Genomic DNA, 24216 nt, shown 5'->3' with positions numbered 1-24216 from the left:
TAGATTTTGGTCCTTTCTTTGATCTTGTCTCCCTTTGTGTTCTTGTCCTGGCTCCTTCCCTTTCATAACACTCTGTTTCCATCCTTTCTCTTATGTCTTGTTTGGTTATTTTCTCTTCTGATACCTGATCATCTTGACTTTTATTTTCTAATTCCTCTCTACTATCTTGTTCTTCTTCTCCAATTATATAGTGGTCGTAGAACTCTTGTGCCTTGTCCAAGGTATCTATTTGGAGTTTCTTGTCTTGCCACGTAATTAAAATACCCTCAGATATGAGCCATCTGAATACTACTTTGTATTTAACTAGTTGTGAAGATAGAAAGTGATAGTTCCTTCTTTGTTCCCTTACTCTTCTTGGTACTTGCTTCAAAGTTAGCATTTTTTTCCCCTTATAGATTAATGGTTCATCTCTTGTCTTATTGTAAACCTCATCTCTAATTGTTTTCCGTAAATCTTATATGGACTTCCGTAGGCAGTTTGTGGCGCTGTGCGTAATTGGTATGATTCCTGTATGCTTCATCTATATAGTTTTGAATTTCTTGCACACTTTTCTGCAATGGATCGGCTAGTAGTTCTGCCATCAGTTTTGGGAGATCTTCCTCTTTGCTTTCAACTATATTTTGAAATCTTAGGAAAAATGCTGATTTCTCCAATTCCAAGTATACTATTGCCTCCTCCAGATTTCTATTTACCACCATCAATTTAGCTTCTGTCTCCTCCAATTTCTTCTCCGTTTGTTCTGTTCTAGCTTCCACTGTCTTTATCTTCTGTTAATTTCATATATCGTCTCCTGCATTGTACCAATTTTGTCATCTAATTTGTGGATGTCTCCTTTCACGTCTCCCATTTCGTTCTTTATTCATGGTTTCTCGTGATTGTCTCTTGCGCTTTCATCATTGTTTCTTGAGTCATCAGCAATGTTGACTGCACACTTTGTAGATTCAATAAAGAACCTGATTTCTCACCGCCCAGCATGCTTTCCACTGAGTGCTGTCCCGATGGGGAGGCTGTCATCAAAGTTGTTTTTTTCCCTATTTTTGTGACCGTTATCATAGTCATCATTTTTAATGTTTTTAAAAATTGTTTTCCACAATACCATATTGTCAGGTATGCCTCCTTTCAGTACTCAAGAAAGAAAAACCCCGACTCAATTTTCATAAAGAAAGGTACTTTTACTGAGTATGAACTGAATGCAACCAAAGAAAAGCAAGGTCTGAGGAAATAGGCATGAAAATCACATATAGAAAGCATCCTAAAAACCTTCTCCCCAATGGTCCAGTCAGAATTATCCAATCCACATCCCCCCAAGGGGTCATGTGGGGTGCAGCTTCCGATGGCTCCATCCTCCTGGTATGCCATGACGGTTGACCTTGACTGATTATCAGCACGCCTCCCAGCTGCAGAGAAACGCTGAGGAAACCTTTCTCCAATTTACTCCACCAGCTCACTTTCCCCCCCTCCCAAATTTCCAGACAGCTCCCCCCTCCCCCCGTTACAATGGCAGCCGAGCAAGCAAGTAATATAAAGGCGGAGGCTGACATTCAGTCCGCCTGCAGAAGAGACGTTAATACTAGAAGAAGAACAGAATAAGGGAAAATAGAAAATTACATAAACAGGTAACATATGTACAGGTCCAGAACTAAGGTTTATCAGGATATTTGGAATAAAACAATTGCAGTTGCTTTGAAGCCCTAACATCTCACTCATTTACCCATTCAGACTGAGCTAAAGGGAAATGTTTCCAGGCCACCAAGTACTGCACCTTTCCATGATGTTTCCTCGAATCCAATATTTCTTTGACCTCAAAATGCTGTTCCCTTTCAATGAGTATGGGGACAGGAGGAGGTTCTTGGTCTGGACGCAAGGGGGACGTATGCTCAGGTTTCAGCAAACTAACATGAAACACCGGATGAATCCTCTGCAAGGTTTTAGGCAGCTCTAATTGCACCGTAACTGGGTTAACTATGCGTACAAAAGGGAAAGGACCCACGTATTTGGGCCCAAGTTTTTTCTACTTCTGGGTAGTTTGCAAGTACTTGGTGGAAAGGAAAACCCTATCTCCTACCTTATAATCCCTACCCTGAATTCTTTTCTTATCAGCTTGGGTTTTATAAGCTTGATGAGCCTCGTCCAGGACCTTACGTGTTACAGACCAGGTACCGCGTAGCTGTTCAATCCAGTCAGCCAAAGAAGGTATCTGTGGGTTTTCCTGAAGCAATTCTGGGATGGACACAAAGTCTTCGCCGGAGGCTACCTTAAATGGGGTAAAACCAGTACTGCTGTGTATAGAGTTATTATAGGCGACTTCCGCAAACGGCAACAAGTCCACCCAGTTATCTTGCTGATAATTTATGTGTCAGGGCATTTATTAATCCCATGTTTGGCTCTGGGACTAATTACCCTGGTTTAGATTAGAGGAGATGAATCGAGGCTTATTCCTTGTTGCAATATTCCGAAAAAGAAACGCGAGGAAGGTTTCTAATAAAACTCATTTATTTGTTATAAAGAAAATAAAACACCTCACTAACTAAGAAAAGTAATTGTTACATTTTTGAAGTAATTTGGGCCAGCTGCCTTTCAGCAACCGGCACCCGTGGCAAGAGAACAAAGGAAAGAGTGTGAAGGAATGTGGGTGGATACGGAAACACGTAGCTTACTGATAAAAAGTTGGCAAAGCTACGGAGAGTCTGACAGTCCAGAAATAATGAGCTCAGCTGGTAAATAAAATAACGCAGTGACATTATGTAACATCTAAGGTATTGTTCCAACACCGAGTTAGTTCTTTCACAAGCCCCATTGGTCTGAGGGTGGTGGGTGGAGCTTAACCCCAGGGCGGAGCCTAACAACCCCAGGAACTCCTTTCAAAAGTGGGAGGTGAACTGGACCCCTCTGTCCGAGATTATTCGCTCTGGATCCCCGTGTAATCTATACACATGTTGGACAAACAATTTAGCCAGAGTTTTAGCTGAAGGGATCTTGGAACATGGGACAAAATGCACTTGTTTAGAAAACAAATCAGTGACCACCCAAATGACTGTATTTCCTCCACTTTCGGGCAACTCAACAATAAAATCTATGGAGATCTTCCATGGGGCTCCCGTCTTGGCTACACTCAGAAGTAACCCAGGGGTTTTCCCAGGAGGCTTCTTTGCTGAAGCACATACGGGGCAGCTCACCACGTAGGCTTCTATGTCTTTCTTCAGCGCTGACCACCAGAATTGTCATTTAACTAAATGTAATGTCTTCACAAAACCAAAATGCCCAGCGATTTTAGCATAATGGGGGTATTGTAATACTGCCCCCCTCAGGCTGGCGGGGACATACAGTTTCGCTCCCACCCAGGTGAGACCCTCCCAAAGCGTACACTCATTGGAGTGGGCTAAAAAACACTCATCAGTTTTTAGTGCTTCTTTTAACTGCTTACTCAAGTCGCCGGACAAGGTTAGGTCCCCTTTTACCTGGGCTCGGGTAATCACTGGTGCCGCCAGCTGTTTCGAGGGGATAACCGGATGAATCACTTCCTCTTGAACACTATTGTATTGAGGCAGTCTCGAAAGGGCATCTATTATAAAGTTCTTCCCTCCAGGAAGGTAGCGCAGAGAGAAATTAAATCGGTTAAAGTGTTGGGCCCAGCAGACTTGCTTAGGTGACAATTTTCGTGGCGTTTTTAAGGCCTCTTAAGTTTTTGTGATCAGGTGTGGCCTCAAAGGGGTGTTTCACCCCTTCCAGGACGTTAACAGTGCCCAACGAACAGCAAAAGCCTCCTTCTCCCAGATGGTCCATCTCCTCTTTGTCTCAGATAATTTTTGAGAGGTATTAGGCACAGGGTTGCAAATTCCCCTCAGCATTGGCTTGAAGTAACACTGCCCTGATGGCCACATCGCTGGCGTCGGCCTGAACAACAAACAAGGCCTCCATGTCAGGATGTTTATGGACCGGTTCGGCGGCAAACAGTCATTTCAGTTTCTCAAAAGCCGCCTGACATTCCCAAAAGCTGGAGACATTCCGGCTTGAGAGGCCGGGAAGGTTTTGGCCTTGCCTCTCCTTTTGTTTTCAGGTTAGTAATTGGTAAGGCAATTTTTGTGAACGAGGGGATCAACTGTTGATAGAAGTTAGCAAAACCCAGGAAGTTTTGTAGTCGTTTGCGGGTACGTGGGGGAGCCCATTCCAACACTGCCCTGACCTTTTCTGGATCCATTTCTATCCTCATGCAAAATGCGGTACCCCAGATAGTCAATTTTAGTCTGGTGGAATTCGCATTTTGACAGCATAGCATACAACTCAGCAGCTCTAAGTTTTTTCAGGACGGCTCTCCCAGTTTTACGTGGTCGTCCATGGTCTCGGTGTAAATAAGGATGTCATCAAGGTAGACCAGAACCCCCTTGTAAAGGTGTTCATGCAGTACTTCATTGATCAGCTGCATGAACACTGCAGGTACTCCTTGCAGTCCAAAAGGGAGCACCCTAAACTGGAAACATCCCAGCGGGCAGTTGAAAGCAGTTTTCCATTCATCACCTTCCTTAATTCGAACTCTATAATACGCCTCCCGCAAATCCAGCTTAGTAAAAATCTTTCCTTTGGCCAGGTGGGCTAGCATGTCCTTCATGAGGGGCAGTGGGTAGATGTTTTCCACGCAAATAGCGTTCAAGTTCTTATAATCAACCACCAGGCGGTAAGGCCCATCCTTCTTCTCCCAGAATAGCACCGGGGCGGCTACACGCGGCCTAGCCGGTTGGATGAAGCCGCATTTTAGGTTTTTATCAATAAAGTCTCGTAGTTCCCCCAACTCCTGGTGGGTCATGGGGTAGATGTTTGGTTTAGGGAGCTTTACCCCAGGAAGGATTTCTATACTACAGTCTGTAGGCCAGTGAGGGGGCAGCACATCTGACGCCTTCTCACTAAACACCTCCCGGAGGTCCCGGGACTCTTGGGATCTTTTCTTCCCCCACAATGTGTTCCGTTGCAGTTGCCGCCCCCTCGCTCGCCACTTTGGCCACGCAATAGGGGTTCTCCCCTTTCTTCCCTTGCTGGTTAGAGCAGATGCGCAACACATCCGTCTTCCAATTTATGTGCGGGTTCCATTTTCGGAGCTAGGGCAGCCCAAGTACGAGGGGTCATTCCATGCCAGGGGCCACAATAAAGCTCAGAGTTTCTAGGTGATCCCCCATCCTCATCTCAATCGGTTCAATTACAAAATGGGCTAGCCCCCCCCCCAGCTCCCGACCTGTCTAGCTGACAGAATGCAATAGGCCTTTTCATCGTTTTTAGTCTTAGACCCATCTCTTCCACAATCTCAGGGCTGATGACACACCTGGTGCATCCCAAATCTAGAAGGGCTAACATCTTCCTGTGGGCCCTGGTGGATGGTACTTTTAGTTCTACTGGGATGGTCATAGATTCCCCATTCTGACTTACTAGGAGGTCCTCATCGGAATCGGTTTCAGTTTCGCTGTCATTGGCGAGGGTTGGAGTTCCCAACTCACCCTGTTTCAGGGGAGCGAACTCAACGACTTCTACCCCTTTTAGGGCAGTTTTGCGGGGTTTTGTGGGCGTTTTGTCGGCTCTCTTCCCTCCATTAAGGTCACCTTGGGTCCAGGCTTAGAGAAACACTCAGCCTCTCAGTGCCCCTCCTTTCCACATCTGAAGCACACGGTGGACTTCGGCTTGGAGCCTGCAGGTCCCACTGCGGCCTTTGGAGCCCCCTTGTGGGATGAGAAGGGTGGTTGGCTCCAGGTACGCCCACCGTGGAACCGATCTCTGGCCAAGTTGATCTTCACATCAGCAGACAGCACGTACCAACTTTGCAGATCCCTAGGGGCCCCTCAGGAGCAGCAATCCTTGTAGACATCCTCATTAAGGCCATCCTTATAGCTTTCCAGCAGGGCTACTTCTGACCACCCTCTCATGTAGGGCACCAGCTCGCGGAACTCCTGGGTGTACTCTGCCACCATTCTCCGCCCCTGATGTATGGACTTCATTCTGATTCTCGCCCTTCGCTCAGCTAACGGGTCCTCAAAGTGTGTTCTGAGGGCTGCCATGAACGGGTCATAATTTCTCATCAGAGGGGAATCTTCATTATGGAGTTCCATCATCCACTCAGCTGCCACCCCCTTCAGGGCCCTGGTAATGCACCTCACACGTGCTGCATCTGAGGAGAAAATGGAATCAGCAGCCCCCATATCCTCCTGGTTGCTGTCTTGGTTAGACATTCTTTGCTCAGCCCCCACAGTAGTTTTCCAGGATGGGTGTTAATTGGAGACCTTGCTTAATGTCAGGTATGCCTCCTTTCAGTACTCAAGAAAGAAAAACCCTGACTCCATTTTCAGAGATAAAGGTACTTTTACTGAGTATGAACTGAATGCAACCAAAGAAAAGCAAGGTCTGAGGCAATAGGCGCGAAAATCACATATAGAAAGCATCCTTAAAACCCTCCCCCCAATGGTCCAATTAGAATTATCCAATCCACATCCCCCCAAGGGGTCATGTGGAGTGCAGTTTCTGATGGCCATCCTCCTGGTATGCCAGGACGGTTGATCTTGACTGATTATCAGCATGCCTCCCAGCTGCAGAGAAACGCTGAGGAAACCTTTCTCCAATTTACTCCACCAGCTCACTTCCCCCCTCCCAAATATCCAGACAGTTCCCCCCTCCCCCGTTACAATTGCAGCCGAGCAAGCAAGTAATATAAAGGCGGAGGTTGACACATATAGTAGTTTAATTTGTTTCCATTCCTTTTATCTCCATCACTAATCTACCTTCTCATTCTAAATCTATTTATTCTAATTTATTGTAAAGGAATAAATAGCGATAATTTAAATATAGAGGTATTCTACAAACAAAGATATTTACTTTGAATCTTATAAATTATAGGATTTTAAATGACATAAAGAATCAAAACTTAGATATAACTGGAATTTATCTATAGTTCTATGACTGAGTTATTAGTCTCTAAACATTTAATTAATTAATAGTTTGTAACTAAATTCATATATTTCTACACAATCTGTTATGGATATTTATCAAATATATTTAGAATTTCCTTAAGTTGCTTCTCTATATTGCATATATAAAACTATAAATATATCAAGATCTTCATCTAATTCTATTTATACTATTGAATATACATAAATATAACAATACAATAGAGTAAAAATAGATCCAATAATATAACATTTGTATCAGTTAATATATGGATGGATATAAATATGTAGATATAAATATAAGCATAAATATCAAGTATATATAACCACTGTTCACTGATCTTCCTTCTAGGTTTACTGTTAATAAATATAGTCCGCTTTCAGTTTATGTCTTATTTGTAAGCAAGTTCTCTTCTAGAGTTCCTGGTGTGTACAGTCACCACTGAAAAAGTCCATCTTTGTTAATGCCAAATTTACTAACTGTCTCTTTAAATCCAAGATGTCTCCCTTCTATTTAGCCCAGTCACTGTTATTTCTCCAGCCAGCTTTCTCTTTCCAAACCTCGTATTTTATCTCAATCCTGGTCCAAGCTTGTTGTCTATTAAAACTCTTCAGAAGATGCCCCTTCAAAGCTTTTCCTTCACACCTTCCAAGCAATCTGTCTTTTTCGATATCGTTCACCGCCTTGTCTTCGCTCCCACCACTAAATTGCCGCTTTTCCACCTTCTCAGAGACTCACTCAGCAGCTGATGTAATACATTTACTGAAAGTCACTGAGAGTCTTCCCAGTTTCAGTCTCTTTTTCGTCCCTCCTCACCGATATTTCAGGCTGCTTTATCTCTTTTTTCTTCCTACTCCATTCGAACAGTATTTTGGCTTCTCAGCTAAAAAGACTGGTAGTCTGTTAGGATATGGTTTGAGCCTAATTATGTTGTCCAGGCAATATAAGTGTACTGTAACTTTAATCTGTAAATGTATTATGTTACTTTAAAGGTATTCATTGTAATGCTGAGTCATGCTGTAATTAGGTAATGACTGGTTGTGAGAGTATTTAAGCAAGGTATTATAACGTATTCAGTTTGATGATGAAGCTGCTATGATAAGCTACCATTGAGAGGAGTTGCTATCTGCTAATCATTGTTTGATGGATCTGCTACCATTGTGGTTTGTGAACCAGAGTGAGTTTGTTATTCTAACCAACTACTGTTTGTTTGGTAAGAAGATATCTGTAACTACTGGACTGATTTACTGGCAAAGACTTGGAATTTGTTTAAAGACTATGAGACTGTTTTTTCTACTATAAAGTAAACTTTTCATAAACCAGTTTGCATATCTCTTATTCATTGCTCTCAGCAACGTTTCCTTGTGCATTTACTCTGCTGGTTGGTAACACAACACCAATATCCTTAACATTGGTTATGGGCCCAGAGACAACCAGAACTAACTAGGATTGTTAAAAGCCAAACTCAGAGTTAATGTGAATAGAACAAACTGTGTTTGTGATATACAATCCAAGTGAAGATGGCACTAGAACAAGCAGCAAATTTTTCCATGATAACCCGGCTGGATGGAACAAACTATGTATTCTGGTCTGCAAAATGTAGTCTACTTTTGCGTAGAGAAGGACTGTGGGACATAGTTAATAATCCACCGGATGTAACAGCATGGAATCCTGCTGATGAGGAAGATGCGAAGAAAATAACCAGGTTTAACAGAGACAATGAACGAGCTCTTTGTATTATTGGACTAACACTTGGTGACCAGCAGCTTGTCCATAGTCGTGGCGAAGAGTCTGCTGCTAGGAGTTGGACCAAGTTGAAGAGACTATATGTTCATGACTCTGTGGGTGTTCATATTTATCTCACACGGAGATTATTTCAACAACATCTTCTTAAAAGTGGAGATATGATGGCTCATTTGGAATCCATGACCAGAATTTTCCAGGAGCTGCATGAAAAGGAACTTATTTTCTCAGAACTACAGCAAGTTTATATAATTCTTTCTTCATTGAACGAGAGTTATGACGACTATGTTTCTTCGTTAGAGGTTTTGTCCAGAGATGAACTGACATTGGCTGGTATAACCGGTAGGTTATTGGAAGAATCCAAAAGAAGACAAGAAAGGGATCAGTTAAGAGTGCAACAACCAAAAGAAGAAAAAATGTACTCAACTGCCTATTTTGTAAAACATTGTTTTGCTTGTGGGGCTAAAGGGCATATAGCTAAGTATTGTAACAATAAGAAAATGTCTGTTAGGAACAATACTGGACCCAAGAAGGGTTGTAATTTAGCTATATCTAGTTCAACTACTGATGTTAAGCAGGATTGTTGGGTTGTTGACAGTGGTGCTTGTCAATCTATTTCTAGAAATAGAAATTTTTTTGTTAAAATGGAGAAGAGTAACCAACATGTTAAACTAGCAAATGGCTGGAAGGTTAAGGTAGCTGGAGAGGGTGTTGCTCGTTGGTCATTTAGTAATGAACCATTGCCTATGTTATATATTCCTGGGTTAAAATTCAATTTATTATCTGTTAAATCATTATTGCAATTTGGGTTTACAGTAGCATTTAAAAATGATAAGTGTTTTATTGAGAAAGATGGCAAGGTTGTTACTGCAAGTTTAGAAAATGATTAATTTTTTTAAGGTATAACCCAGTATTGATGGCTAAATCTAAGTCTGTTTATAAGAATGTTAAAGCACATGATGAATGTGTTCATCTGTTACACCGGAGACTTGGGCATTTAAATTTCAGGATGTTAAAGAAAACAGTTCAGTTATCTGAAGGGATAAAACTACAAGCATGTAGTAAATATCTAAATTGCAATGCCTGTAGTCAGCAAAAGAGTAGGGTTACACTAGCAAGCCGTGTTAATGGTTTTAAAACCAAAAATCCATTAGAGGTAGTGTTCATAGCCAGCATAGGAGGTGCCTGCTATATTCTAAGCATAGTAGATCATTATTCAAGATATGGATTCTGTTATCTAATGAAAACAAAAAGTGAAACATTCCAGCATATTAACAACTGGCTACGTTTTGTGGAAAGGAAACAGAAATTTAAGATTAAATGCTTAGTGACTGATAATGGTACAGAATTTACCAACCAAAGATTGGAAAAGTTTTTGCAGGATGCAGGGATCCAGCATAAATGGTCGGCTCCGTACAGACCACAGCACAATTCGTATATTGAGAGACGAGGTCAAACATTACAAGCCATGACTAGAACAATGTTGGCAGATTCTGGTTTGCCTGAAAATTTATGGGGTAAGGCTGTTATGTGTGCTAACCATGTGTTAAACAACGTGGTTAATTCCTCTACAGGTGAAATACCATTCACCTTATGGCATGGGAGGAAACCAAATCTTAGTTACTTACACACATTTGGAACCCCAGCTTGGGTACATATTCCATCTAGTTTAAGGAGAAAGGATCAACAGAGAGCCAGAAAAATGTTTTTCGTTGACTATGAATCAAATCATAGGTCTTTTAGATTTTGGGCACAGGGAACTACTAGTGTTTATTGTAGTGCAAGTGCTAAATTTCTAGAGCACGATGGATGGGATAAACTAGAACGTGCAGGTTATAGACATGATAATAATACTGTTAGTATAAAGCATCATATTCCTGATGATATTCCTGAGGATTTAGATGATGTAAAATCCTCTATCAAGGAGGAAGAACAGGAAGTAGGTTTAGAGGAGGTAGTTTTAGGGGAGGAGTCAGATGAACCATCTGCTGTAAGTCCTGTATTACCTAGGAGATCTACTAGGGAAAGGCATCCACCTGATCGATATAAAGCAACCGTAGTTTGCCAAGTTAACATTGAACCTTCAAGTTATGAGGATATCAAGCTTTATCCTGAAAAGGAGCAGAATGCTTGGAAGGAGGCAATGAGTAAGGAAATTAATTCTTTAACCAAATTAGGTCTTTATGAAACTGTGAAATTGCCACCTGGTGAAAAATTAATAGGTTGTAGATGGGTTTACAAAATTAAGAAAAGCATAGATGGGACAGTAACCCATAAAGCTCGCCTTGTAGCTCAAGGTTTTTTTCAGACCGAAAAGGATTTTGATGAGGTTTTTGCTCCTAGTTTACGTGCGAGTACTTTAAGTACAATGCTAGTGTGGGCGGCTAAGTATAAATATAGTATTAACCATATAGATGTAGAGACAGCATACTTGCATGCTCCATTGAGACACACCATCTATATGAGGAAGCCTTTAGGAGTTGAAACACAAAACCACACTGATTGTTGGAAGTTAAATAAAAGCCTTTATGGTTTGAGACAATCAGGGTTTGAGTGGAACCAATGTATAGTTAAAGAGCTAAATAAGATCGGTTTTCATGAAGGTGTAGCGGATAAGGTTCTCTTTAAAAGAGAGAATAATGGGTTAGTATCACTTTTGTTATTGTTTACAGATGACATCGCCATAATAACTAAAACTGACGAGGAAGCCATAGATATTGTTAAACAGTTACAAACCAAATTTAAGATCAGAAATTTAGGAAATATTAGGCATTATTTGGGTTTAGATATCAATCAAACAGCTAGAGGTTATAAAATATCTCAATCTTGCAAAATAAGCCAAATGTTAAAACGTTATGGCATGGAGCTATGTAAGCCAGCTAAAACGCCTATGGCACAGGATTTTCAACAAGGTGAAATCCAAAGTCCTAAATTTAGTAAAGAGATCTACCAGTCTCTTATAGGTAGTCTATCTTATATAAGCAATTGGTCGAGACCTGATATTTCATTTGGAGTAAACCAATTAGCGAGGTATAATGCAGAGCCAACTGATAGGCATTGGCAGGCCACAAAGCGTATATTAAGATATCTGAAAATGATGATGCATTATGCATTGTATCTAGAACCTAACAATGATTTAGTATTGAGTCCATATGCTGATGCCAGTTTTGCTACTGATGTGACCACCAGAAAGTCCACATCGGGTATAGCTATCATGTTAGACAATTGTTTGATTGGCTGGAAATCAATTCTTCAAAAACATATGAGTCTTTCGACTATGGAGGCGGAATTCTCATGTTTGTTGCTAGTTTGTACTGATTTGATTTATTACAAACAATTAATGATGGATATTGATTTAAAGATGGATTATCCAATTGTAATACATGAGGACAACCAAGCTGCTATAAAAATAGCAACAAATTTAGCAGTTAAAACTAGATCTAAGTATACTGACATTAGGTATCTGAATGTTCATCAGTGTATTCAAAGCAACATGGTTAAGTTGGAATATTGTATGTCGGAAGACAATATTGCTGATAATTTTACCAAAGCGCAAGGTGCTATAAAACATAAAACGTGTTGTGAAAGCTATGGATTAAGAATCTAAATTGTATATATTGACCTGTCCAAAGGGGAGAATGTTAGGATATGGTTTGAGCCTAATTATGTTGTCCAGGCAATATAAGTGTACTGTAACTTTAATCTGTAAATGTATTATGTTACTTTAAAGGTATTCATTGTAATGCTGAGTCATGCTGTAATTAGGTAATGACTGGTTGTGCAAGTATTTAAGCAAGGTATTGTAACGTATTCAGTTTGATGATGAAGCTGCTATGATAAACTACCATTGAGAGGAGTTGCTATCTGCTAATCATCGTTTGATGGATCTGCTACCATTGTGGTTTGTGAACCAGAGTGAGTTTGTTATTCTAACCAACTACTGTTTGTTTGGTAAGAAGATATCTGTAACTACTGGACTGATTTACTGGCAAAGACTTGGAATTTGTTTAAAGACTATGAGACTGTTTTTTCTACTATAAAGTAAACTTTTCATAAACCAGTTTGCATATCTCTTATTCATTGCTCTCAGCAACGTTTCCTTGTGCATTTACTCTGCTGGTTGGTAACACAACACCAATATCCTTAACATAGTCTATAGCGGGATTTCAAAAGAATTAAGAATTCATGATAAGGATATTCTCATTTGCTTAAATGTTCATTGTTTTAAGTTTTTCAAAACTTTAGGTTTTGACATTAATATCTTGGAAAATCCTAGAAAAGAATCAAGCAGAGGATTTATGAGCACCTAGAAATTAACAAGGTGATTACTAGAAGCCAGCATGAGTTTGTTAAAAACAGATCATGCCAAACAAACTTTACCCTCTTCTTTGATAAAGTGATTAAATTATTGGATCAAGAAAATCCTGCGGCTATAGCATACTTAGACAGTGAGGCATTTGACAAAGCAGACCTCAGTCTACTTCTTAGTAACAGAACAATGTGATAGATAGTACCATCACCAGATAGATTTGCAGTTGTCTGATCAACCTCATTCAGCAAACAGCCCTCATTGGAATTACATCTATAAGGAGAGAAGCATGTAGTAGAGTACTTCATGGTTCTGTCTTGATCCCAGTGCTCTTCCACATCTTCATAAATGATTTAGATAAGGGGATAGAAAGGGAGCTCATCAAATTTGTAGACAACACCATGCTAGGGGGAATTGTTAACACTTTGGAAGAGAAGTTTAAAATTCAGAAGGATCTTGACTGACTAAAGGAATTGGCCTTATCCAGTAAGATGTAGTACAGGGGTGGGAAAAGTATGGTCCTGCACTTAGGGAGGAACAATCAAATGCACAGATATAGAATAGGCAGCATGTGGATCAACAGTTATAACTGAGAGGGATCTAGGTGTCCTGGTGGACTATTGTTTAAGTATGAGTCAGCGATGTGCTGCAGCTACCAAAAAGCCAATGTCATCCTAGGCTGCATTAACAGGGATAGCATCAAGCTGATGAGAAGTGATAGTACTGCTCTGTATTGCACTAGTGAGGCCAACTTGGAGTACTGCATACAGTTCTGGTCACTACAATACATAAAAGATGCTATGTAGTAAAGAGTGCAGAGAACAGCAAACAGCAACCAAGATGACAAGAGGTCTGGAGGCCAAACTATCATATTTTTCGGAGTATAAGATGCACTCCCCCCCCCCACCAAAAGAGGCTGAAAATTTGGGTGCATCTTATACTCTGAATGTAGCTTTTTCGAAGCTTTTTTTCAGCCCTAATGAGGCGCTAGTGAGTGAAGTGATTTTTCGGGCAATCTCTGACAATCAGCTGTGTAGAAGCTGTTTTTCAGCCCTAACAAGGCGATAGCGAGTGAAGCGATCTTACGTGTTTCACCTACTTTTCTCATTGCTTCTCTCTCCGACGATCAGCTATGCTTTAGAAGCTAGTTTTTATCCCCTACCATGCGTCTGTGAGTGTAGTGAGCTCATGCACGCTCAAAACCAGCAAACTAATGTGCTGAAGCTGACCAGACTAAGGATGCTAGCCAGATGAATACCTTGTAGGCAGATTTTGTTCCCCTAATTTCCTCCCCAAAAACTAAGGTGCATCTTACACTCCGATGCGTATTATACTCTGAAAAATACGGTATATGATGAACAGTTAAGGGAACTAGATACAGTACATCTTGCTAACAAAGAGAAGAATTAGGGGTGACACAATAGCTATCTTCTAGTACTTGAGGAGCAGTCACAGAAAAGAGAGGGTTGCTTATTCTCCAAAGCACCTGAGGGCAGGACAAGAAGTGATGGGTGAAATCTCATTAAAGAGACATCCAACCTGGAACTAAGGGGGATTAGAATTAGAATTAGGGCAGGGGTTTGGATTAGTATATCTCCAAGGTCCCTTGCAGCCCTATGATTCTAAGTTTATTTTTAAAGTTTTTCTTCTTCCAAGGAAGAAAGACTTAATCTTTACTTGGCAGCATCCATCTTTACTAGCCAAAAAAAAATTTCTAAAAGGCCAAATAAATGTAATGAATATAACTCAATGTATTAGTCATCTCCTATATTTAATTAATGAAATGTACATAAAGTTTTTTTTTAATTCTGCATATATTTTACATTTTAGGTATGCATCTCTTACTTTTAAAACAGCCTGTGATGCAAAGCTGGCTGTACAAGAAATGAATGGGAGAGAAATAAAAGGAAAAGCAATGAAAGTTCATCTTAAAAGGACAATTAAGGAAAAAGGAATCCAAGAGAATAAAAACTCCATGAAACAAAAGTGTGAAAATCAAGGGCCACTTTCTAAAATGAGAAACAAATATCAGAAAAACTCTGAACTGATTTTGAGAGTTCCTGCTCTAATCTCAGCTACATTCATACTGCCTCCAGATGATCCTTTCACTTTAAAAATGTCTGATGTCTCCAAAGATGATTTGAAGTCACCGTTGCCTGCTTTGCCATTGGCAAATGTTTTCAGACCTGCATCAGGTTCTTCAGAAGTGCTCCTTTGTGCTTCAGGCTCTTCCAAAGTGCCCAATTCTGACATATTTTCTAAATCTTCACCAAAAAACCCATCCTTTGAAGTAGATCAAGAGGTAACTTTTATGGGATTACATATCAGAACATAAAGGTATATCTGTCTATCTATTTGTAAGGTTTAATACAGATAAGCTTGCTTAACTGATAAGTGCTGGTCTTCCGAGGTCATCATTTCTCTTAATGCATTAAACAATGATTGGCTTCAACATTAATTTTTATTAACACTTAAGTCATCTATATATGACTTAAACTCTTGAGTCTGTCTGCTGGTAACCTTCAATTGGACAGAACGGTGCATTGTAGGGCAATAATTTTTGAACCAAGGTATCTCAAATGGGTTAATTTACAGAATGTGTCAAAATCCATTAATCCTATGGATTTTAAATTTGGTAAAGTTGTGGCTACTTCAGCAATGCCCTGTTCAGTCTTGCTCACGTGATCATCATTTTCAACATTCCCTGGCAGCTTTCCACAAGTCAGTGGGGAAGCCAGCCGGAAGTCTAAACTTGATTGGGACTGCTATTGCTCTCTGCCATTTTCTCACAAGCAAATAGAAACTAGATAACCGAGCAAAGTCAGTGAGGAAGTCAGCAAGAAGTTGCAAGTACAAGGTCAACAGGCAGGTAAGTAGTTGCTGCCAGGTGGGAGCGGAAACAAAGGTGAGAGGTGCAGCAAGGGTTAGGGAGGATGTGGGATTATGAGAGCCACAGGGAGGGGATATAAGAGTGCAGTGTGGATCAGGGAGGGTGTATAGGGTGTCAGGGTTCCGAGAAACACCCCCAACAAAATAAAGCTCTGAGGCCTGAGGTTCCTCAAAGTTCCAATTTATTAGAGATGTCATGTTGGCACATCTGGGAAAACCCAAATCTGAAACTTCCAGGTTTTCCCCACCCAGCGAAGAGTTCACAGCCCTGCCCCACACCCACAAGTTCATCACATTGTCCAATCAACTCTTCACACTCCACCGGATACAATCTTCAGTCAGTCTCCATTAGATGCAGGCAAAAGTCCTTGAGTACGGAATGTTGTTATGACTAACTTTCTCCCCCCTCCCAACTTCCCCAGCTAAAATATGTGGCAGTTTAGAAGCAAAAAGAAAATTGTCTTCCAAAACTGACAGGCTTCCTCCCCTCAGGAAGGGAACGCATCCTGGGACAAGACTGAAGTCAGGGTTTTACACAATTAGCACATTAACCACCTCTCCTCCCCCCCCAGGAAAACCCTTAGGCTTATCAGGGAATTTATCATGAAATTGCCTAACTAAGGTGACTGCCTGAACATCCCAACTCTTCACCCACGTGGCTTCAGACAAGGGGTACCCCTTCCAATGAACCAAATATTGCAAACGCCCCTCTGCAATCTAGAGTCCAAAATCATCTTCACCTCATAATGAGTCTCACCCTGCACCACAATCGGCTTTGGGGGAGCAGCAGGTTGAGTCTCAATTTAGATCCCACAGCAGGCTTTAACAGGCTGCAATGGAAAACAGGATGAATTTTTCCCAGTATGTGGGGGAGATTTAACTATACAGTCACTGGGTTAATCACTTTCACTATGGGGAAGGGACCTAAATATTTCGGTCCTAACTTCTTACTCTTCAACCTCAAACGTAAGTATTTGGTGGAAAGATACATGTGATCTCCCACCCAAAAGGGGGTTTGGAGAGATCGGTGTTTGTCTGCTTGCTTTTTGTATGCTTCAGCTGCTTCATTCAGGGCTTTTTTGGTATTCTCCCAGCCTTTCTTTAATGACTCCATCCATCCATTCATTCAGAGTCATGGAAGAAGGCTGTTCTCTTGGCAGTTCTGGCATAGGGACGAATTCCATGCCGCTTGTAATCTGAAAAGGCATCAGTCCCATACTACTATGCACCGCATTATTGTAAGCCTCTTCTGTGAAAGGAAGCAAGTCAGCCCAATTATCTTGCTGGTAATCCACATAACATCTGATGTACTGTTCCACCATGGCATTAGTATGTTCCACGGCTCCGTTCGTACTCAGATGGAAAGCCGAGCTAAGCCCCTGAGATGACCTAGTGGACCTCAGGAACTCCCTCCAGAACTTAGCGGTGAACTGAACTCCTCGATCAGAGATCACCCGTCGCAGAACTCCATGCAGCCGGTAGATCTGTTTGACAAACATCTTGGCTAATCTCTTAGCTGAGGGAAGTCCAGAACAAGGAATAAAATGGGCCTGTTTGGAGAACAGGTCTATCACAATCCATATTATAGTATTCCCGCCACTTTCCAGGAGCTCTACTATAAAGTCCACAGCTATTTCTTCCCATGGGCAGCTGGACTCTGCTACCTGTTGAAGCAAACTGGGAGGCTTCCCCAGTCTTGTCTTATTGCTGGCACATGTGGCATAACTTTTTACATAGTCCTCCACATCAGCTTTCATCTTTGGCCACCAAAACTGCAGTCTAATCAGATGAAAGATCTTTAGAAATCCAAAGTGACCAGCCAATTGAGAATCATGGCTACGTTGGAGCACCAGGAGTCTCATGCTGTTGGGGATGTAAATTTTTGAACCTTTCCAAGCTAGTCCATCACGGATCGTCAAAGTGTCTCAATTGTCAGCTAGCTGTGGATCAATAGATAGTGCTGCCTTCAAGTCAGCAGTTAGCTTCCCATTGATGGGATCAGTTCGCCTGCTGGCCTGACTCTGGGTAGTGACTTGTGCCGCACTCTGTGTGTCTGGGATGATGGCATGGATGACGTCCTCCCTCTGGCTGTTGTATTGGGGTTGCCTTGAGAGGGTGTCTGCAAGCAAGTTCTTCCCCCCTGGGATGTATTTCAGCTTGAAATCAAACGGTTTGAAATACTGTGCCCAGTGGACTGGTTTGGGGGGAAAGCCTTCATGGGGTCTTTAAGGCTTCGAGGTTTTTATGGTCTGACCATACCTCAAAGGGGATCTTGGCTCCCTCTAGGAAGTGCCGCCATGATAGAAGAGCCCAACGAATAGCAAAGGCTTCCTTCTCCCATACTGCCCATCTCCATTCGGTGTCTGTGAATTTTTTGGACACATATGCACAAGGAAGCAGCCGTCCTTGGGGGGGTCTTCCTGGAGGAGCACTGTTGCCACTGCAACGTTGGCGTCAGCCTGGACAATGAACTGCCTATCTGGGTCCGGGTGCTGAAGGATGGGCTCCTCTGCAAACAGCCGTTTCAAGCTTTCAAACACTTTTTGACAGCTTAGCGTCCAGGCTAACGGCTGCATTGGCCGTGGCTTTGAAGGAGAGGGTCCTGTCTTTAGCAGTTCGGTAAGCGGCAGTGCCGCTTCCGCGAAGGCTGGGATGAATTGCCGGTAGAAGTTAGCAAACACCAGGAAATTTTGCAGCTGTTTCCTGGTGTGAGGGGGCTGCCAGTCAAGTATGGCTCGCACTTTCCCGGGATCTATCTCTATGCCTTCATTCGACACTCAGTAGCCCTGGTAGTCCAGAGAAGTTTTGTGAAACTCACATTTGGATAACTTTGCATAAAGTTTTGCGGCTAACAGTTTCTTTAGTACTTGTCTCGCATGTTCTTCTAATGTCTCACTGAATATGAGAATGTTGTCCAAGTAGACTAGAAGCCCCTTGTATAAGTGTTCTTGCAGCACTTCATTAATCAATTCTATGAATACAGCAGGGGCTCCTTGGAGACCAAAGGGCATGACTTTGAAATGGGCAGTTGAAAACAGTCTTCCATTCATCCCCTTCCTTTATGCGTACTCTGTAGTAGGCTTCTCTCAAGTCAAGTTTAGTAAGCACTTTGCCTTTTGAAAGATAGTTCAGTAGGTCTTTCATCAGGGGAAAGGGGTAGGTGTTTTCCACACATACCGCATTTATTCCACGAAAATCCAGCACAGTCTCATCCCCCCATCTTTCTTTTCCTTAAACAGCACCAGGGCAGCTACTCTGGATTTTGCAGATTGGATGAACCCTCGGGCTAGATTAGTATTGATGTACTTCCTCAGCTCAGCCATCTCTTTTGGAGTCATTTTGTTTTTTGAAAAAAATTATTTTTTAAACAAAACATAAAACAAATCCATCATCCATTACAAATACAAACAGTGTGTCAGTCGGTTACAGATCTTTTGTGCATCATCTTCCTATTCAAAATTTACTAATTATCTAGTTTCTCATATTGTCAAACAAATCAACATCCTCATTTATCATTTATTTAATTATTGCATTGTTGCTTCAAAAAGTTTATTTTCAAATATTATATTTATAACATTCATGCTTCATATTTCATTTCCATGTTTTATTATCTAACCATTGATAAAATAAGTCCCATATCTTGTAATATTGTTTATCTTCTTGTTCTCTAATTTCAAATGTCAATTTACTCATTTCAGCACATTCCATGATTTTCTTAATAATTTCATCTTGCGTTGGTATTTTCTCATTTTTCCATTTTTTAGCAAATACAATTCTAGCAGCTGTTAAAACATTCACAATCAAATATCTCGATTCTCTATTGTATGTTTCTGGCACAATCCCTAATAAAAATATCTCTGGCTTAAAGTCTATGTGTTTTTTTTGTCATTTTTTCCAACCATGTGTGGATTTTAGTCCAATACCTTTTCGGTTCCACACATGTCCACCACATATGGTAATATGAGCCCGGTATCTGATGACATTTCCAACACTTCTCAGATTTGTTCTTGAACATTCTCGCTATTCTTGTTGGGGGTAGATGCCACCTGTAAAACATCTTATACAAATTCTCCTTATATGCTGTTGACATTGTCATTTTATAATTTTGCATCCACAATTTTTGCCATTTCTCTAAATCAATACCATAACCAAAAAATTTTCCCTCATGCAATCATTGTTTCCTTAACTTGTTCTTCCAATTTTACCTCTAACAAGTAACCATACAATTTTTTAATTATATAGTCATCCGAGCCTATTAAAATTTTATCTAAATTAGTCAAATTACTGTAAAAACTCTCTGTCTTAGAATCTTTATCATATCTAGAATGTATTTGTATATACAAAAACCAGTCCATTTTTATATCCTGTTCTAATTCTTGCTTCGATTTAAGTTCACCCTTTTCATTCAATAATTCACTATATCTAACAATTTGTTCCTTTCTAAATGTTATTGAATATGATAATGCTTCAATAGTAGATAACCAGACTGGAATTTTTAAATAATGTTGTCTTTTAATCTTCTCCCAATTTAATATTAAAGACTCTCAAATAACTTCAAATATCTTCTAAAATACCCCTGTGTTTTTGTGCCCTTGTACCATAAGAAAGCCTGCCAGCCCAACAACAAGTCATGTCCTTCTAAAGTCAACAACCGAGTATTTCTTAAGGTTATCCATTCTTTAATCCACATCAGATTTGTTGCTTGATAATATAATTCCCAATTGGGGCTTCCGGTTCTGGTCGCTGTTGTCGCCAGACGGTCTTTTATGACCGCCAGCCCCGCCGCCTGTAAAGAGCCGCCCTCACAGCTGAGAGGCAGCTCGAAAAAACTCCGCTTCTTTGAAGAAGCGTGAGGAGAGCTGGCGAGAGCAGGTAGAGCCCCTGTGAAGTCCCCAGAGTGTTTTTTTTTGCCTCTGGGGAGGAAGCAGGATGAGGCTCCCTATCCAACTCACCGAGGCTCCGGACGACGGGGGAACTCTGCTTATTGCAGAGCAAGACAGCACGACCAGCGTAATTAGTGAAAGTTAAAGGAAAATAAACAGCGTGAAATCCGGATTTGGAATCTAAAACTGCAAGTATATATATTACCCCTGTGATTGGATTTAAGATTGAAGAAAGAATGAAGGTTTAAAATGGCGTCCGGCTTTAGCCGCTTGAAAGGAAAAAAAAATAAAAAAGCTGAAAGCGAAAGTGGATTTGCCTGAATGCTTCAGTATGCTATAAAGTATCTAAAATAACAGCGCTGGTTAGAGGAGAAGGAAAAAGTTTTTTTTTTCCAAACTGTTTTTATGCTCTATCTCCCTTAGAGGCTTGATTAATTCTGAGAGGATTTTGTGCTGGTGAGAAGGGAGAAAAGATTTCCTCCTTAAAAAAGAGTCTGTCTGTGTGGCAGAATGGCTTTAATGCCAGAAAACAAAGCTGTATGGGGGGGGGTTTCCCCTACTTATAAGTTACAAGAGCAGTTTCTAAGCACTGATTTTAAAGACTTCAAGGAATTTATTATTGTGCTTATGGACCAGAAGTTTGAGAAATTTCAACAGGAAACTAAGAAACTGGTGCAAGAAAGGTATGATAAGATGAGGCGAGATTTTTTGACAGTTCTGACTGGCTTCTCAGAAATAATTCTTCAGATTGATAAAAGAATCGAAGAAACCAACTTAGAAGTAGAGTCTAAAATGAAGGAAGCTGATTATAAGATCTATAATGTGGATAATAAAATGCAAAGGATTGAAAATGAAGTTACAATGATGCAATTCAAATTTATGGAATTTGCTGTAAGACTGAGGGGGATAAAGGAAAATAACAGAGATTTGAGAAGGATCTGTGCTGATGCTTTGGCTGTGATGTTATAGGTCAGCTCTGAAGAGATTTTATCCAAAATTGATAAGATTCACAGAGTGAATTCTTGGGTAGCAAGACAAAGGCAATTGCCCAGAGATGTAGTGATATATTTTACAGATAAAAGAATAAGAAATGACATCTTGCAAAAGTCTTTTGTTTCTACCCTACAAGTGGATGGAAGGCAGATTGGGATTTACAAAGAGTTGCCGCCTAAGATGTTAAAAGACAGAAAAGATTTTGGATTTTTGGTGATTGAACTAAAGAAACAACAGATTCCATACAGATGTCCCAGTTGGCATAAGATTGACGTATCAAGGAGAAAGATTAAACACTGTTGAAAAAGCGGAAGAATTTTATCGCAATGTTTTTAAAATTGGCCCAACATCTCCACGTATATTGTCAGTGCCAGGAATACAGGAGGGAGGTAAAGAAAAGCAAATTGAACAAAAGACCAAAGTCCAGTAGAAGCAGATGGAGGTGGAGCCAATGGAAAAACAAGGAAATACAGGGGGCTCTTTGGATGACTCGCGCTTGGATTATCCTTTGAAGGTTCTAGCTGGACCACTTAAAAACATAAGAGAAGCGGCTGTGGATCTTGATCTAATGTCCTGCACAGTTAAAGATCAGCATACAACTCGAACAGCATATAAACAAATTCCAGAAAAGCAACGACAGCAGAGCTTCAAGCCACCACAAGGCAAGAAAAAAAGCAGGTTCCACAAAACTAGAAAGTTTTAGACCAATATTTTTTTTGAATATGGATTATAAAATTTTTGTAAATCTATTATCCAACATATCAATGCCAATTATCTAAGAACCGATTTACGTTTATGTAGGACTTATAGAAGGCAGATATATGAAAGATAATGTGAGGCAAATTATAGGCTTAGTGGACTATCTTGAGAAGAATAAACAGATCCCTGCAGTGCTGGTGTTTAAGCATGTGGAGAAGGCCTGTAATTGAGTGAATTGGAACTTTCTATCATAGATTTTAAGAAAGATGGATTATGTGTACATTGAAGGGAATAATTATGAGGCAAGAGGACTACGGAATAAGAGCATTTGCAGTTGATCTGGTTGTTACCCTAACACGACTGATGGAATTAATAATCTAGATGGAAGACTTTGCGAAGATATTATATGGAATATAAATATAAAGTCACTCGGGGGGGGGGTTATACATAAAAGTATTTTTTAATGATGTGGGCAGATGGACTATCTTGAGAAGAATAAACAGATCCCTGCAGTGCTGGTGTTTAAGCATGTGGAGAAGGCCTGTAATTGAGTGAATTGGAACTTTCTATTATAGATCTTAAGAAAGATGGATTATGTGTATGTTGAAGGGAATAATTATGAGGCAAGAGGACTACGGAATAAGGGCATTTGCAGTTGATCTGGTTGTTACCCTAACATGACTGATGGAATTAATAATCTAGATGGAAGACTTTGCGAAGATATTATATGGAATATAAATATAAAGTCACTCGGGGGGGGGTTATACATAAAAGTATTTTTTAATGATGTGGGCAGATGGCAACTAAAGACACTAAATACTTTGTTGGAAAAAGGATCTGATGTGATTGTTTAGATTTTATAAATAATTATATATTGCGGACCTGCGGGAAAGTGGGTGAAACAAAACTGATAGGGTATATGGTGATAGATTAGGTTATATTGCAAAAGGGATGTTATTGAAGATTGGACTCTGAAGCTGGCTAGTTTTGTAGAAATGGTGAAGTTATTAACATATATAAAAGACCGGACACAAGAGATTTATGTAAGGGAGTGGAGGATAGGGATAGATTATGTATAGAATAAATACTAAACTAAGAAGTATTAGATAATTTTTAGATAAATGTTGTCTAGAAATGTATAGTTTACAGGGGATAGTATACTAGAATGTCAGGAAGAAATGTATAATTGGATTTCATTCTGGGGAAGCCATGGGGGGAGGGTAGGGCAAGGGGGGGTTAGGGAGGGAAGGGGGGGGAAAGGGGGAAAAATTTGTATTTGTAAAAAATATATTTTTTTATTTATTGTAAAAAAATATATATAATTCCCAATCCAGCAATCCAAAACCTCCTCTTATTCTAGCATCTTGCAACAATTTTAATTTTATCCTCGCCTTTTTACCCTGCCAAATATACTTTAACACTATTTTATTTAATTCTTCAAAATAATCTTTTCCCAACCTAATTGGAATTGTCTGGAACAGATATAAAATTCTAGGCAATATATTCATCTTAATAATTGATATCCTTCCTATCAATGATAATTGCAAATTCTCCCATTTAGCCAAATCTGTCACTATCTGTTGTTTAAGCTTGTAATTATTTTCCTTGAGTGTACGACATCTTGCTGTCAAATATATCCCCAAATACTTGACCTTGTTCGTGACCTGCATCTTTAATACTTCCGCCAGTTCTTCTTTTTGTTTTTATAATATTTTTTTGTCAAAATCTTCGTTTTATTTTTATTTATTTTCAAACCTGCTACCTTTCCAAATTCTCCTA

The 24216-nt window shown here is 40.3% G+C and overlaps 1 protein-coding gene across 3 annotated transcripts in view; it reads left to right on the top strand.

The window, feature by feature from the left end:
* The window catches only part of RBM44 (RNA binding motif protein 44), a 118721-nt gene that overhangs the window by 76727 nt on the left and 17778 nt on the right, over positions 1 to 24216 (top strand). For 2 of the 3 annotated variants that reach the window (XR_015732081.1, XM_087885692.1), the window contains exon 5: positions 14804 to 15275. Coding sequence is in view for 1 of the 3 variants with exons in the window: in XM_087885692.1 (XP_087741818.1) it covers positions 14804 to 15275 (472 nt within the window). In the remaining 2 variants the exon portion in view is untranslated. Of the gene's footprint in view, positions 1 to 14803; positions 15276 to 24216 lie in introns of those variants that run through there. The other variant, XR_009620281.2, reaches the window with a different exon arrangement.

Source organism: Pantherophis guttatus, chromosome 1, assembly GCF_059756535.1.
Source record: "Pantherophis guttatus breed Tessera chromosome 1, ASM5975653v1, whole genome shotgun sequence".
NCBI classification, from domain to species: domain Eukaryota; kingdom Metazoa; phylum Chordata; class Lepidosauria; order Squamata; family Colubridae; genus Pantherophis; species Pantherophis guttatus.
Note: the sequence above shows the minus strand (reverse complement) of the source record. Positions and strands in the feature narration are given on the sequence as shown.